At 45.5% G+C, this 16267-nt stretch overlaps 2 protein-coding genes across 10 annotated transcripts in view; both read left to right on the top strand.

The window, feature by feature from the left end:
- Positions 1–584: 584 nt before the first annotated feature.
- NPL (N-acetylneuraminate pyruvate lyase) lies at positions 585–12898 on the top strand. 6 transcript variants are annotated; one of them, XM_068951725.1, is made up of 13 exons: positions 670–725; positions 1012–1169; positions 1325–1393; positions 3189–3262; positions 4405–4492; positions 5637–5694; positions 5785–5860; positions 7487–7579; positions 8067–8215; positions 8410–8456; positions 9266–9350; positions 10198–10237; positions 11215–12898. In XM_068951725.1, the coding sequence occupies exons 3-13, from the start codon at positions 1329–1331 to the stop codon at positions 11361–11363; spliced, it is 924 nt and encodes a 307-aa protein (XP_068807826.1). In that variant the 5' UTR covers positions 670–725; positions 1012–1169; positions 1325–1328; the 3' UTR covers positions 11364–12898. The 6 variants fall into 6 exon arrangements, with proteins under 6 accessions (XP_068807822.1, XP_068807827.1, XP_068807826.1 ...); XM_068951722.1 differs by having other exon boundaries at positions 675–725; positions 1012–1142; XM_068951724.1 differs by lacking the exon at positions 670–725 and adding an exon at positions 782–913.
- A 1165-nt stretch (positions 12899–14063) lies between these two features.
- The window catches only part of DHX9 (DExH-box helicase 9), a 30091-nt gene continuing 27887 nt past the window's right edge, over positions 14064–16267 (top strand). For 2 of the 4 annotated variants that reach the window (XM_068951716.1, XM_068951717.1), the window contains exon 1: positions 14071–14261. In XM_068951716.1, coding sequence (XP_068807817.1) covers positions 14151–14261 — 111 coding nt within the window. In that variant the 5' untranslated portion in view covers positions 14071–14150. The other 2 variants (XM_068951720.1, XM_068951718.1) reach the window with 2 other exon arrangements.

Raw genomic sequence — 16267 nt, 5'->3', positions numbered from 1 at the left:
TGTAAAACTGCTTTTAGAAATGTAATGACACTGCAGGGTCCTTAAAAGTTCAGCAATTCAGCAAAACTCTTAAGAAGGGGCCAGGCACCCTGTAATAGCCTGTGATTTTCCATTGTCAGAACCCTCCTCCTCTTTAAAACAAAAGCAGCATCTGACCAGGTTTATCGATGTGCTGCTAAACAAACTGCAGAAGAGTACTGTTGTGCCGAGGGCAATCATTCGGGCTTTGTGTCCTGCTGGTCCTTCGGATTTTCATTTTTGGCACGGATGTTCCTGGGAGGCCCGGCGCCTGGGAAACCCACCAAAAAAGCTGCTGAAATCACTGTAATAAGAAATACCCCAATTTAAGAGAAGTGCACGGTGCCGACGGTCAAGAGGGCAGCAGATAACCCGCTCCCCTCGCCTCCTCCCCCTCCGCGGGGATAAAACGCTGAAAGCGCGCGGGGCGTGAGGCGGCGGGCGCGCGCCCGGCCCAACGGTTCCAACGGCCTCCAACGGCCGCGCCCCAACGGCCGCCGCTCGCGCGTGCGCGCCCGCCCGCCCGCGCGCAGCCGGCAGCGCCCCCGGGCGCCGCAGCCGGGGCAGAGCCGGCGCCGGGGGCGGGGCGGGGCCGGCGGCGAGCAGCGGGGAGCCGGCGGCGAGCGGAGCGGATGGACGGGGAAGGGCTGCGGGACAGGTAGCTTGGGGGTGCCGGGCGTCGGCCCCGGCAGCGGGGCAGCCCGTGGGTGCGCTGAGTGCGGCGGCCTCAGCGCGGGCGGCCGGTCGGGCGGGTTCGGCCCTCGCCTCGGCCGGGGGGGGGCGGCCGCCGGCCGCAAGCCTGAAGGGTGGCTCTGGCTGGGTCGGTCCTCGGTGTCTAGGGGGTTTTCGGCCTCTTGAGGAAGGAGGATTTTGGGGTTCGCTCTTCCCCTTTGGGGTTAGCGTGGCATGCATCTCCCCGCTTTCTTCCCCTTTCCGCAAGCACGGGTGAGGGGTTTTGAGGCTGGTTCTCCACAGAATTGTTGTCTCTCTCAGGCTGCCGGGTGTTGCTGTGCGTGTGTTAGGCCACAGCCTGTACGTGAAGAAGAAAGGGTAAACAGAAAAAGTCTGGAAGCTTTAGGTACATCTGGTGCTCCCGTTCCTGTCCTCGGATGGGGCTGACTGCAGTAAGCTTCTCTGCCATCGCAAACCAAGTACTTCTCTCTAGGTTCATTTCTGCACAACAGAAAAACCCTTGCAAAGTTCACTTCTTCTGGACTTTGCCTGTGGTGTTTTCTTGTTAACAGAGGTCAAGTGAAACAATACAAGACGCGAATCATTTTTATCTCTTTCTTTGTTTTCCAAACAGCTCAATGGCACCCAAAAAGAAGTTACAGGGTCTTGTAGCAGCCACAGTCACTCCAATGACTCCTGATGGGTGAGTAGGAGCTTCCATCACAATCTTTGCATTGTCAAAGTTGCACTGTCAGCTGTTACCCTGAAACTTTGTTTTCCTGTTTCCTTATCCGGAACTGATGGTTGTTCGGTTTAATTTTTAAATTAGATCTCCGAAGAGTTTACCATTTCAGTTTTTGTGGATAATATAAAGCTTAGAGTGTACTTTTGCAACAAAGGTTTATAAAGGCTAATCCTCTTTATAGGCATGAAAGGATGAGGTTAATTTTGTAACCAAACCGTTCAGGCTTGCCCTTGGGAGAAGGGATAGGTAGGATGGGAAACTATCAGGTCAGTCCCACTAGTGGGTTCCCATCACCTCTGCATCCTCCCATCTCCCAGCAAGTGCTTTCGATCTGGGATGTGAAGTGTTGGGTCAGTGTTGTATCTCTTTTTCTACCGCTTTTGTAGGCGCAAATTAAACCATGGTAAGGTTATATGAGTACTGTAATATTTTTTTCAAGCTTGCTAAGACAAATCACAGGCCAGTCACAAAATAAAATCACAAATCACAAAGTAGAAAGAGCTCTTGAGAGCTAGGAAACCATTTTCTAAATCTGACGTCCTGTTACGCTTCTCTTGCCCCTAGCTAAGTCATGTACGTTTTCCTGTGTGTGTATATATGTGAGAAATGGGATCAGTGTAAACCAGAAGAAAACACTGCAAGACCTGGAAGTTCTGAAAGTGATGGCAAGCAAATCAGAAGCTGAAATCCAGCCTTTCTCAAAGAAAGGTTGATAAAAACAGATTTCCTCCTTACTGCGTTTTCATGTTGCAAGACTTGAGTTGTTTGGAGTTAGCAAAGGACCCTGACATATTCTGATAGGAGATGAGCCAAGAGCTGAACAAGTTTTTGAGGGAGAAGGTGGAGATGTGCTAACACGGTCTTTTAAAAGTGAGTCTTTATTTTTGAAAACTGCTGTACTGTATCAGTCAGGGAACTCATTTGCATTGCAGTCACTGCTTAGCTTTGTGTTTTAAAGGAAACTTATTTCTAATTTCCTTTTTTATTACTGCTTGTGGTTATTGCAACATGTCATTTGGAGAATGATCTGGGCCCTCTGCTGGGAAATGCATGGCCCTGGTAAGATATATCCTGCAAAAGCAGCTATGAAATTTTGGGTGATGTGTGAACCCAATAAAGGTCCCAGAATTGACTTCTAGACCACAGGGTTGGTCTGCATGTGTGACAACTTAAAACAACAGTGAAGTATTAATCACTGATAAACAAAATAAATTTGTTCTGGAGAGGAGATGAACCTAGAATTCTGTTTTCCCTGTTTGTCAGGGAAGTCTGTTCCTTTCCTCATCCTCTAGCAAGAGAGAGAGGTCAAAGTCACATCCACCAGATACCATTGCGCAGTCTGTGTCCTGCAGTTAAAAGGACAGGTTAGCTCTTTGCCAGCGCTTGCACAGATGCCTTTGTGCTCTCAAAGAGCACTCTTGTTTCCTTCAATAGTCCAAAAGGTTTGAGTGCCTTTTATCCTCCCACCTCTTCCCCAAAAATGTCCTTTGCTATGACAAGCCTTCAGTAATTGCCAGGTGAAATAACAGATTGGAACAAGAAATAATTCCTCGGGAGGAAGAGGAACTAGAAGAAAGTACATGACGTTCAGAACTGAACTGTTACCTGAATTGTTAAACTCATACTGAGGGTGTCATATCTCGGAGGATATCCACGTCCATGTATGTATAAATGCAAGGCTTCAAAAATATATAAGATTTATGTGGGTAGAGACTTACAGTAGCTGAGGTTCCTAAGCTTCCTTTCCTTTCAGACAAATTAACCTTTCGGTGATTCATCAATATGTGGATTATTTGGTAAGCGAGCAGAACGTGAAGAACATTTTTGGTAAGTCTTGTTTGGCAGGAACTGTATTATGCCCTGGGTAACAGTCCTGTGATATCTTGCCTGATAAGATCTGTAATGGGAAAGTCTGTTGATGTGGGATCATAATAGATGTTTGTATTTATTAGAGAGAGCGTAAGCAACATTTCAGGGATCTGCTTTTGCCCACACCTCATTAGTATGCAGAATAAAATACAAGTGTTGCCTTCATACAGAGACGTTCCCAGAGACAGACAGATAATGCCGGGTTGGCAGCACTTGAATGATTCTCCCCTTTGCCTGAGCAAGATGCAATCATCCGATAGAAACACATCAGCTCAGGAACCTAGAGTATCCAGTGGACTCATCAACCCCCATTGGGCTTCTCGGAGAGAAACGGGGTGCTCTGGGTGATACCTCGGTGCTCACTGCTCCCATCTGTCTGTTCTGCCTCTGCCTTCAGAGCTTTTGCGATGGCAGAAAGCTTCTGCTTGGATAGAAAATATAGCATCTGCTAAACCACCTCGGTTCACAGCCTGGCATGTTTTAGTACGCTGAAGTCTGCTAAGATTTCGGATCAAAATTTCAGTCAAAAGAGTGGCAAGAGGAAAAACAGAGTGTGGCAGTGATTTCAGCTATGTCAGCTTAATCTGTGACTGCTTGTGACTGAACACACGTTTCGTTATTTTCTAGGGGTGCTTTAGCCTAGGACAAGTGGCTCTATTCATGACAGAGACTGCACATTTCATCTCAGGCTTTCTCCTTGGAGTGGAGGAGAGACTATTATTCAAGTAGTCATGCTACCTAGCTAGCCGAGTGTCCCTTCGTGCCCATGTCACAGTCTAACTCGCAGAATTGGAGGGAAGGAGGTAGTGTCTGGTGGAGGAGGAGATATGAGGGTGCAGTGTTCCAGTTTTGGCAGCTGATTCCACCTTCTTCCTCCCACAGCTGCTGATGCTGAAACACCTGGGCCTCAGGCACAAGCATTTAGGGCTGATAACACTGTAAGCCCCATGTAGACGCTGATGCAGAACACTGTTACCTTAACATGAATTGAGGGGAAAAATATTTCTGTTTAGTGTCATAAAAATACCAGTAACTGTCTTCAGTAAAACCAATGCCTGTAGGGCAGGCCTCAGCAAGCGTGTTGTGTTGTGTTGAAACAGTGAATGGCACGACAGGAGAAGGCCTGGCCCTTAGTGTCCAGGAGAGGAAGCAGCTGGCAGAAGAGTGGGTGCACCAAGGAAAAGACAAGTGAGTAGCTGAGAGGGAACAGGAGATTCCAGACTTCATATTATGATACAGGCATACCCTGATTGCAAAGCCACATCTGCTCATGGCTTTTCTTTGGGTATTTTGTTGTTGGGGTTTGTTCCCCGAGGTCCTTCATAGAAGTATGTGTCTTTGTCACTGCTGAGTAGCAGGTATCCATTCCCACTGCTTAGAGGGCTTGTAAGAGTCCTCCTCTCTTGGTACATTATGGGGCTCGGGGGGAAAAAAGGGGCTCTGGCTCTGGGCTTTTCCTTTTACTTATTCTTGACAAGAAATGAAAGTAAAGGGAGAGCTGCCTATTTAAAGCCCTCTGAGCATTTCAGAACCCTTTAATATATTCTCTGAATGATTTGATACGGGGGAAGCTGAGGCGTAAAGCGTTTCAGTGCTTCCCTAGAGATGCAGAATCCATGGCAGAGGGAGGAATTCGACCCAGATCTTCTGAGACTCTAGCTGTATATCTCCATACAGGTGTATTCTCTCCCTCCAGAACCTGTCATAGTCCTGTATCACTCAGCCCTGCTTCCTCTTGGAAGAGGAGGAGGAGGTGTTTTGCGGTGGGAGGGACAGTGAGAGAAAATCCACTGGTGTGAAGACTCTCAGTCTGTGTGGAAATAAAGGAGGAACACAGAAATGGAACTGATGAACTGGAACTTGGGATATTATGTTGGCTGGAGCAGGCAAACGGTTAAAGGTGCTGCTGTGAGGCTGAACTCCTCTAGTAATTCTGCAAAGCGATAGCTTTGGAAAGCAAACATACACTTTGATATCTATTCTCTTTCCCAGCTCCCCATTAAATCTTAACATCTTAATTTTAACTTCTTAATAAAATACTAAGATTTTTCACTCACGAGAGCCTTGCAAATATGACAGGAAACAGTCATACCTGATTTATGTTTGCAAATGTGCATTTTTTTTTCACCACCGGCTGCTTACCAACGTAGGCATTTTCCCCCACGTGTCTACTCTTCAAGTCAGCACAGATTCAAATCCCTTTTAGTATTAATTTAGCCCAGTGAAGTTCTTGTTCTGTGGCTCCCTGGTTTGAATGGATTCATTTTGGCAGTCTGGTATTTTTCCCCATCAGTAAAGCCTCCCCGAGTCTTCTGATTTTGTTCTTGTGCAGATTGGATCATGTGATCATTCACGTGGGAGCGCTAAGTCTACTGGAGTCCCAAGAGCTGGTGTGTATACGATATGATTCCTTTTCACTATGTGTGTAATAAATATAAAGGAGACGTACCTTCAGGTGTCTTCCATTCCCTCTTTTATAGGCAAGACATGCAGCAGCCATAGGCGCTAGTGGTATTGCTGTAATAGCCCCCTTCTTCTTCAAGCCCACGAACAAAGGTGAGTAGATGTGATTGCTGGACTTGGTCAAGCCATTGGCAGTCTGTTCTGGCAAAAGAGATCTCGCGTGCTCTGAGGACCAATGATAGTAATACTGCTCCTTGTGGAGCAAGTGTAGCTTTCCTCTGTGAGTTAGAGCTGTTTTTCAGCTGCTTGCAAGATTTCTCTCCCGACTCCCAAATCTGAAGGATCTTCTGAAAGGGCAAGCATTTGAGCTAGAGCATCAATCGTTTATCGTAGATCTCTTATGTGCCATCTCCTTTCTTTGGAAAATGTTCTGATGATAATGTTTGCGTAGCTGTGATGTTTGTTACCGTTTAAAAGCAAAACCTAAAAGGAGTTTTTAAATCTGGGAAACGTCGGAAGTCTTGGAGGAAAAAGCAGGATGGGTGTCTTTTGAGATGTTAGGCTATTGTAAAGGGAAGAGTCGTTTGCTGAAGGTATAAATAACTAGTTTGTCTTCTGCATAAATAGTACTGAGTTCACGCTTGGTCTGGGTCACACTTGAAAAGTCCATGCTGACCACTGGTGGACACTAATCAAGTTGGTAAACGCCTGATACACAGGCGTGCATCTTGCTATTGAGGAGGTTATGCTCGTGGCTTGGTGGCACACCCCAGACCCTAACAGGGTTATCTATCCCTTGGTTCTGTGCATCTCAGGTTACTTCAGAACGTCTAGATTGAGTATTTTGCTTTTAACATAAGAAACATAATCTGAAAGAACCACATGATGTGGAGCGTTGTAACAGAAATGTCATAAGATTGGTCTGAATTAATTATGAATGGAAGTGTACATATGAAAGCACCTGAAGAAACAGGAGAGAATGCATTGCAGGAATGGCCTGTACTGTGTAGCCAAGGACACAGTCAAACTGGTAAACACTGAGGAACAGCACAAAGGTGAGCAGAAGACCTTTGCTGTGATAACAGTAGAATGGCAGAAAGGTTTCAACGCGTTGCTTTTGCCATTCCTCTTCGTGCTATGCCAGCAGGAAGATAGACTGTTACCTAAGATTTATGGAGGATGCGGTGAACGAGATTCTGAGGAAGAAGATGATAACGCTGTAATAACGATTTGATTCCTAAAATGGTACAAGAAAAGCTATCCAAAATCCAGTTGTTCATCACCAATCAAGCAGAACCCAAGGGAGGTGATGGAAACTTGATCCGTTGTCCTCTGTGTTGCACGCAGGCGATCCTGGCGAGACCACTTTGGGACATATGTCTTGGAGTTTACAAGTGAGAGAATCTGTGAGTTATAAGGGAATGAGCGTGAGTGACTGAAATCAGTTCAGTTTAAAATAAATACCGTATTTGCCTTCGATATGGTCCTCCTTGGAGTTTTGTTCCATTTAATTTTTATGATAGGTGTAGGATTTTATATTTATTAGCTGTGTATAGTATGTAAACTGTAGATGCATGTATGTGTTGCTGTTCTGTATGGAAACACATGCAGTGAGACTATTCACAAGTTACTTTTCTGGGGCTCCTGTGCATGGTAACTCTGAAACGTAAAAGTCAGAAAAATGGCATCTCCACAGACTGTGGCTGCTGTGAGTCTGAACTGCCTTTCGCTATGGATAGTCCCCTTCTCTTATGGGGGTACTTGGTTGCTTTCTTCCAGATGAGCTGGTTGCTTTCTTACGGGAAGTTGCATCTGAAGCCCCTGCTGTTCCATTTTATTACTACCACATTCCTCCTCTGACGGGTGTAAAGAGTAAGTACCGCTTACTCAGCTCTTCCTGAGCTGGTAGGCTCTCCGCATCCTGAATAAACCCAGTGGCTGGGTTTTTCAAGACTTACTATTTAGCAGAGGAATAAGGAACAGAATATATATCTTAGTTATTTACTCTAGACATCAGGTTATGCGGTGCTTTTGGGTGTATGAATTTGTATTTATTCCTAAATATGTTTTTGCTAGTTCATTCCTAAACTTCCACTTCTCTTTTTTTTTTTTTTTTTTTTTTTTTCCCTTCTGATATGGAAAAAGGAATGCTTCAGAGAGGATTGAAGGATGTCTGTGATGTAACTTTGGGAAATAAGAACACTGAAGTTGTTTTACTGGTTGCTTTATGTAGTTTCCAGGCTTATCCCAAAGGGGAATAACTTGTAAAAATAAGTCTCTCTCTCCCTCTTGGGGAGGAGGCAGGGAAGTCTCTCAGGACAGGGATGTGTTTCTCCATGCGGATTGCTCTTCTGCACAGTTCGTGTTGAAGAGTTGATGGATGGGATAAAAGAGCAGATCCCCACCTTCCAGGGCGTGAAGTTCAGCGACACAGACCTCTTGGACCTTGCACAGTGTATAAACAAGAATGACAGAGAAGAGTTTGTATTTCTTTATGGGGTGGATGAGGTAAGAGGCTCCTCTTAAAAATTATTTTTTTTCTAAGGTGTTCTCTTGCTTCAGCCTAGAGGAAAAAATTGCCGGACATTGAGTGCCGGGTAGTTTTGCTCTTTCTCTTCCTTTTTTTGTTGTTGTTATATATTTTTTGTTGATGTTATATAAAGTAAAAATATTCTTTTCCCCCCTCTCCCACCCCAAACTAGCAACTGCTGAGTGCACTGGCAGTAGGGGCAAATGGAGCAGTTGGAAGGTCAGTATGTCTTGGACTCCTTTTCCCTTCCCACAAACACTTTTTTGTTGTATCTACCACTGTCTGCGTAGGATTTATCTAGTTATCTTCTATTGTAATGGTGGAGGACTTTGCAGGATAAGACTGCAGTGCAGAGCAGACTGATGAGCTAGCTCTAGTGCTAGCAATGAGACAATTGCGTAACCTGGACCTCAGAGTATAGTGGTTTGGGTGATTATTGCTGCAGTTTGTAAGCTGACCCAAGGGTTATAACATGCTACTTTATGCTCACAGCAGCTTTCTGAAGTAGGGAATTTCTTTATCTTCATTGTATGGGTAAGAAACCGAAGCCCAGAGAGGTTAAATCTTTCACCTTCGTTTACCCAAGAAGCCTGTGAGAAAATGGGCTCTGGGACAGTGTTTTCTGAGTTTAATTTCTAATTCGTCTTTTCCCCCTCGTGCTGGGCTGCTTAGAGGAATTATTGTATGATATTTCTGCTCTTATGTAGATGATCCGTTAAATGAACAGAAAACTGGGAAATGAAGTGATTGCCCTTCAGTATTGCGTAATTGTATCTTTTTGTTTTTAATTTTGAAAAGCAGTTCCATTTGGAAAGAACTGGGGAGAGAAATCTGAGCTTTAAACTCTTTCTTAGGGCTTGGCATACTTAACGATGCCTGACGTTGTGAACGCGTGCACGGACTGCATGAATCTCTGTCACAATGACTGTATTCTGATAACGTCAAGACAGAAGGCCTGGAGGTTACTTTTTCTGTTTCAGTGGTTCTTCTAAGCCTCCCTTGCATTTGCCATTCTTTCTTTTTGGCAGTACATACAACTACTTGGGCCAAAAAACCAATACGATGTTGCAAGCTTTTGCACAGCAGGACCTTGCATTAGCACGGAAGTATCAGGTACAGTATCCTCCCTGTTCCTACTGGGAGCAGCCTTCTTTTTCCTCTCCTCTAAATTGACTGGGATTATGCTCATACGCTGAGGGAGCTGTATTAAAGGGACCTTCTTTCAGCTCCAGCCCCTTGCTTGTTATTCGTTATCTTCTCACCTTTTTGACCAGTATATACCTGTCCTTACTAATTTATTTTTAACGAAGAACAGCCTTACCCTTCAAACCTCTGATCTCACCTATGCAACATGAGAAATGCCCTGGCCTTTTTCCTTGAACAAGCCCACAGTGGCCAGGCCCCGTGGCTAGGAATAATCTGGTGATACCTTACATGATGGGCCGCAGAAAGCTGTTGCTAGTCAGTTCTTTTCATCTTGGGCTGCTTGATGATTTGTGAGGAGTTCTGAGCAGTCAGTATACAAACCGTACCCAATATCTGCATCTTCCACTGGGGTGTGTAAGACGTTCTTCTTTTGTCTTAAAAGAGAAATGACTGCAGGATGAAGCTGTAATAATAAAGGATGATCTGCTCTGGAAATCTCTTTACCAGGCAGTGGAAATTCAGATCTGTTAACCTTTACAGCCTGGTATGAGACTTATCAATGTTTTCATACAGCTTGCTGCACGGGCAGGTCGAACAGGAGTAATAAACTGGGGAGTGATGGGTTTTCTCATATCCTTCCCTCCCTCCCCCATTCCAGTGGAATTAATATCTCACATAGACTGGCCAGGTGTCCCAACAGCTTTTCCCGAAGCTGTGCCACAGTTGCATAAAATGTAAATATCATAATAGCTTTAGATGCTTGTACATCTTACAAATATGACAGAACAAATAAACTGCTGTCTGTCTTTTCTAGTTTCGGACTGGTGAATTTCTTAACTTTGTCATCAAACTAGGTAAGTCGTACATTGCCCCGTCTCTTGTTATGTCTTAAAATGCAGACTCAGTGCTCCAGAAACCCTCATGTGGCTGAATTTCCTTCCTGAAAGATTTCAGGAGAAAATGTTGCACGTGGTGTTTCCTGAGTTAGTAGCAGCTGGGAGCTCAACAAAGGGAGGGGACCAAGCCTCCCCACAAGATTTCACTCTCACTTCCTTCCTTCTACTGGGAAGTTCTACAGCTTTAAAACAGTCTTTCAGTGATTTACCTTTTTACCTTTTTTCTTATCCTGACTCTTCCTGTGTGTGTTTGTTTTTATTATTATGTCTCCAAAATCCCATTTCTGGCTTATTTTCTTTGAGAGTCATTGGCATCAAATGATGGTGCCTCAGTAGGAACGAGCAGCTCTGATACCTGTCTCTCCTGTCTTGCTATAGTGTAAGAATAACTGCTCAAGGCTGTACAATGAGAATAAGGCAAAACACTTTAAAATAGATTGATTTTTATAGAAACAAAACCAAATTTTAATATAAAAAGTGCTAAGAACAACAAAGCTGGAGTACTGTAGGGAGACTGAGTTGGATGCTTCATGATTTTCACACAGTTGAAAGAATCGTTAACTGTGCTTTTGCTGTACGTACTGTAGGTAAGCCTCAAAGAACTGGCTGAGCTTTAGTTCTTGGTTGTATTTCTAGAGTTAAAAGTCAGAGGAAATACATTAACATTTAAAGTCTTATAGGTATAAGAGGCAAATAAATATTATATGTTTAAGTGTAGTAAGTAGATGTATTCTTTACTGTAACGTCTTTCCTGTCTGCAAGCACAATCATCTCTTCTTGAGTTGCCCTGTTCTCACTTCTGGGAAGTGCTTAAAGCCTGGTTTATGCAGGCCTACACAGGAACTGTATGCTGTTGCTTTTTTGGACACGTATATAGAGACTTTTAAAAGTGAAGTGATCTGTAAATTACCTGATTTTTGCCTTTGTCTGCCCAGGTTTTGGTGTTGCTCAGACGAAAGCTGTGATGACTTTTGTTTCTGGCATTCCCATGGGACCTCCACGGCTTCCGCTTGTTAAGGCCTCGGAGGAGTTCATCGCCAAGGCCAAAGCCAAGCTGGATAGCATTGTCTGGCCTACCAACTGATTTCACTTCCGTATGGACCGTCCACGTGGATAGGGAATCCCTTTTCTGGGTTTCACTATCACTTGGCACGCTCCCCATGTGACGGGCTGATTTGGCTGTGACTCCTTTCAGGGAATTTGCAGGCTGCCTGAGCCCCTTCCTGTTAGAGCTGGCCTTGCTGGCACACATCTAGCCTTCTTTTCATTTAACCTTACCCAGCTCCCCGGGATTCTTGCACATCCCAGAATAATGAGCTGCTGTCTTTCAAAGAAGCCAATTTTCACCAGTAGAACGGTCCTGGCTCCTTTTGTGTAGAAAGCGAGATCGATCTCTACACTCCGCTGCTCCCTCCAGCTGGATCCTGCTTTGTCCTCCCGCTTCACCAGCATGTCCAGTGCTGCAGTACGTTTTTATATGCTGGTTGACACCGTTTGGATGCTCAGACTGATAATTTACTGTTTGTCATGACGTCCTGGCCCATTATCATGGGCTCATTGTCGTGACGTCCTAGCCCGCTATCCTTACTTATTAGTAGGGAATCTGTTGGGGCACTGTCTATTTGTGTAAAATCCTGTTTTTATCCTTTCTGATTATCTTTGCTCACCTTCACTTAATGCAAAATTTAAGAAGCTTTTGTAATTAAGAACTTTTGGCTTACTAATGAATGGGTATTTCTCCATCTTTCTCCTTGCAGCAAAACTGAAGCTGGAATTGAATTGTAAGTCTCTATGCAAATGCAATGCAAAATATACTGTATTACGTTATTGGGTGGTCATCTGTGGTGAGATTAAGAGGTCCTGTTTTGCACCCCGGACCTGTCTCTCTCCCCTCGCCTTATCCTTTCTCTTCTGAGAGTATTTGTATTTTGCAAATGTAAGATCCCGTGCCTCCTGCTGCTAGGGCTGTAGGTTCTGACAACATTCTTGCATGCAGAAATGATTGCACAGTGTACAAGGATATTTGGAAGGAGAAGAAAAGAGATAGGGCGATGTGGAGATCTAGTTCTAAACTTTTCATGACCCACTGTGTGAAATATCCTACTAATTTACTTTGTAATTACTTAACACAAAATATGGACTAGTACAGGTTTCCCCAACCCCCTCCGAATTTGTAAGAAATTTAGGGAAGCTTTCCTCACTCCTCGGACATGGGAAGAGAGCTAAATCAGGCTGTGGGTGCTGCATATCTTTGGTAGTTCACTGTGTAACTGTTACTCAGGCAAAAGTAGATGGGGCCTGCAAGGCAGAAGCATAGGAAAAAACACAACCATGAACATGAAACAAGAACTGACTGTTAGGCTCTTTCTTTTCTAATAGAAACTAAATATTTTTATTGCGATTCCAGTGCTGCAACCTACTGATTATTTTAGTACATGGCACATAGAGGTAAACGGCACCTAGATAAGGCATCTTTAAATGATTGTTTTCTAACAGATCCAAGTTATTTTGGTTCAAAAATTTTTATACTTGTGTCTATCAAATCTTGAAACCGTTTCGTTATGTTTTGACTCACTTCAGTATTCAGTATTGATTATAAACCATTATTTTAAATACTTGTATTGCTGTTTCCTTTCTCTCTTCTGGAAAAATGCTGTTGGTAAGGTAGTAGGGGAGTAGGTGTGCGGGAGGCTTTCAGGGTTTGGTCATCAATTCTTTTTATTTTTTTTCTTGTGTCCCTGCAAAGAGATTCTGTTAACATTAGACCCTGTCAGCATAAAGTTCCTGCTGAACTTTAGCCACGTGGGCTCTTTTGCAGAAGTCAGCAGGACTTCATGGTTGAGTAACATGTAAACAAGCGTACTAGGCACAGCAGAAAGTAAATCCTTTTTAGAGGTTGGCGTGGGGAAGGTTTTGACCACCTGGTTTGCTCCCCAGGCTCCTTGCTGGGTCATCACTTTGCAGTGACCGTCTTTGAGTTCTGCTGTGTTGCCTGGGCTTTGGTCTGTTGTCTCTATAAGGTGACTGGATCTTCTGCGTAGGTCCTGTAGGTGTTTTTGGTATCTAGCTCTTCGGTGTGCAAGAAAATCTGCATTTTCTAGATCTCCGAGCGAGGCAGTCGCAGAGCAGCAGGAGTATGGAGGTGTATCCAGCACAGATCTACCTTGTCAGCTGTTGCCGGTCCTTCTGTTGACTCGTCCTAGCAACTAATTATTCTGTCCCATTCTCTCCCACCCACCCCCCCTTTTTTTTTTAATTTAGGGACCTCATTTTCTCCTTGACTTCCTATTTAAAGAGTCATATTTTTGTTCTTTATTCGGGCTCCCTTCAAATTACGACAGACTATCAGTTTTTTTCCCCCCACTTTTTATTGGCTCGTGTGCGGATGGGCCGACCTAAGCGTAGACACGCAGCGTTGCTGAACACGCGTGAAAGCTGTGTCGGGGGCGCCGCCGGCAGCAGCCTACCGCTTCGTCTCGCTTTCTCTTGACCCGCAGCGGCCGCCGTCGCCGCGCCTGCGCGCCGGCCATTCTGAAGCGCGGCGCAGGGCAGACGTGCCCGCTCTCCGCCCTCGGCAGGCCGGTGCCGGGGCACCGGAGGGAAGCGGGCGGGTCGCGCCCGGGGCTCCGTGTCGCTGCTTGCGGGAGGTTGCGGCTCCGGCGGGGGGTGCGGGGCAGTCGGAAGGCGTTGCCGGTAGCGGCGGCCGTTGGCCTGAGGCGGCGCGCGCCTGCGCCCGGCGGCCGTTAGCCGCGCCCCGCCCGTGCGTGCGTGCGCGCGCGAGCGCGCGGGGGGGCGGGGCGCGGGGAGCAGCCGCTCGGTGCCGCCGCCGGCTGCCCCCTGGGGGCCGTTAACGGCCGCCGCGGGCCGCGCCATGGGCGACGTGAAGAACTTCCTGTACGCCTGGTGCGGCAAGAGGAAGGTGACGCCGGCCTACGAGATCCGCGCGGCCGGCAGCAAGAACCGGCAGAAGTTCCTGTGCGAGGTGCGGGGCCGGGCCGGGCCGGGCGGCGCTGCCCGGAGAGGGGCCTCGCGCGGGGCGGGCCGAACGCAGGGGTTTGCGGCGGCAGCAGCGCGCTGGGGCTGTTTGATGTAGCGATGTCTCTCCGGAGCGTCTCACGGCTGGCAGTGAATAGGTATCCAAAGATGGAGCGTGTGTGGGAGAGCCCTGCGCCAACGTGCGGTATTCCTTGAGCTATAACAAGCGGTGCTGGCAACTAGGGGTTTAGCAGAAATTTAAAAGAGACCCTAACGCGTGAAAGCTTGCCTGTTTTAAAGTTAGACGATCCAGGCACCTCTTCTCTTACCTCAGCTAATGTTTCAGGGTAATCGCAAATTTAAAGTTTAAGCCGGTGATTACAAATTTAAATTTCTCACGTGTAGGCTTAAAACGTGCTGAATTGGTTTGTGAGCATAAAGTAGCCTGGTAAAAGCTCTTGCCATAGAAAAGAATCACTGTTCTGACACGAATATGTGCATTAACGCCAGTATCCACGGCTGTGACCCGAAAGAAAGTTGATCATCTGCTGAAGTTATGTTGAAACGTATTAAAAGAAGATGCTGTTCCGTGGGCTTCTGGTCTGTGCGCTGTTATAACGTTGCTCTGTGCTTGGCTCTTGAAGTCCTGAGTGCTCCGCCAGAGAACTTAAAATTCAGACTATCTTCAAGAAGGAGCTAATGCTAAGTCCGAGGCTGCTCGGAGAGTGGATTAGTTAAAAATCATAGATTTAGACTAAACACATTGAATTTGTCAATTCCTTCCTTCCCCCCACCTCCCCGCCCCAAAACCCCATAACAAAACTGAGCAGTACAGTGACGTTAGGCCAATACTAGTGGTACAGTTGATTGAGGTTGAACAGCGTTATCAGGATTTGAGGGGACGCTGTGACTTCAAATGAATGGCTGCCGTATGGAAGTGATTATTGCTGGGCATGGCTATTGTCGCCCTTTATTGGTAGTTGTGTAGCGTCTTTAAAAGTACCTCTGGGAGTGTCTGAGCACTTCTGAATTTGTTGGGCTGCTCCATTTTCTCGCAGGCCCTGCTATACAGGCTAAGGATTATGTTCTTTTATTTCCCCACCTTTGACCATATGCTAATTGCTCTCAGACTGAGGATCTTTGTATTATCATTCCTCTGTAGGTGCTCTGTATTATCACCTCCTCTGTAGGTGCTCTTCTTTTCTCATAACATGTACGTACAGACTTCTGTTTCATGCAGAAAGGAGAGTATTTTACTCCACAAAATCCGAATTTGCAGTTTCTGTAATAAAATCTGGAGAAGCTTTGCAAAAAGTTAGGGATGGGGCAAAACCTTTTTGGACAGCAGCAAACTACCTGCTCACGTAGCGGGTGTCAGCAGAGGGTGGTAAGCTGGTGTTGCTGCTCTTATTTCGAATGTACTTCTTCACGTTTTATTTCTGTGAGAAAACAAGTAAAATAACATATCAGTTTTTAATAATTGTTCAGACAAAGTGATTGCATGTGTGGCTGAATTGTTGATAATTATATCGTTGAACCATCCTCTGTTTTGACTGCTGATACGTACCCTGTGAGTATCCATAGAAATATAACGGCTGAATTGATAGATCTCACGAAAGCATTCTCTTCTGTTAATTTTCACAATATGATATGGTGGTTGTAAATCCAGCACAGTTACTGTTTGACTGGTATTACCATTGGCCTGGTAGGCTGATTGTCTGTTGCAGGCTGGAAACTCATTATTTGGAAACTTCTTAGGCAGAATACTATTTGAATGTGTTTGTTGATGAGAAAATGAGTATTATCTGCCCATGTGATTCAGCACGGAAAGATAAATGCAATCTAGCGTTAGTGCTATTGGGCAGAATAGTTGGGGCTAACTGGAACGTCGTATGCGATTGCACTCACTTTTTTTTAAGAACAGCCACTGACTACAGCAAAAAGCTGTTCAGATGGTCAGGAGAGTGAGAAATGAGAATCAGAAGCACATAACCGGTCTATCCAAATGAAGCT

Source organism: Struthio camelus, chromosome 8 (genome assembly GCF_040807025.1).
Source record: "Struthio camelus isolate bStrCam1 chromosome 8, bStrCam1.hap1, whole genome shotgun sequence".
Taxonomy (NCBI): Eukaryota; Metazoa; Chordata; class Aves; order Struthioniformes; family Struthionidae; genus Struthio; species Struthio camelus.
This window is presented reverse-complemented; position numbering and strand designations above follow the sequence as displayed.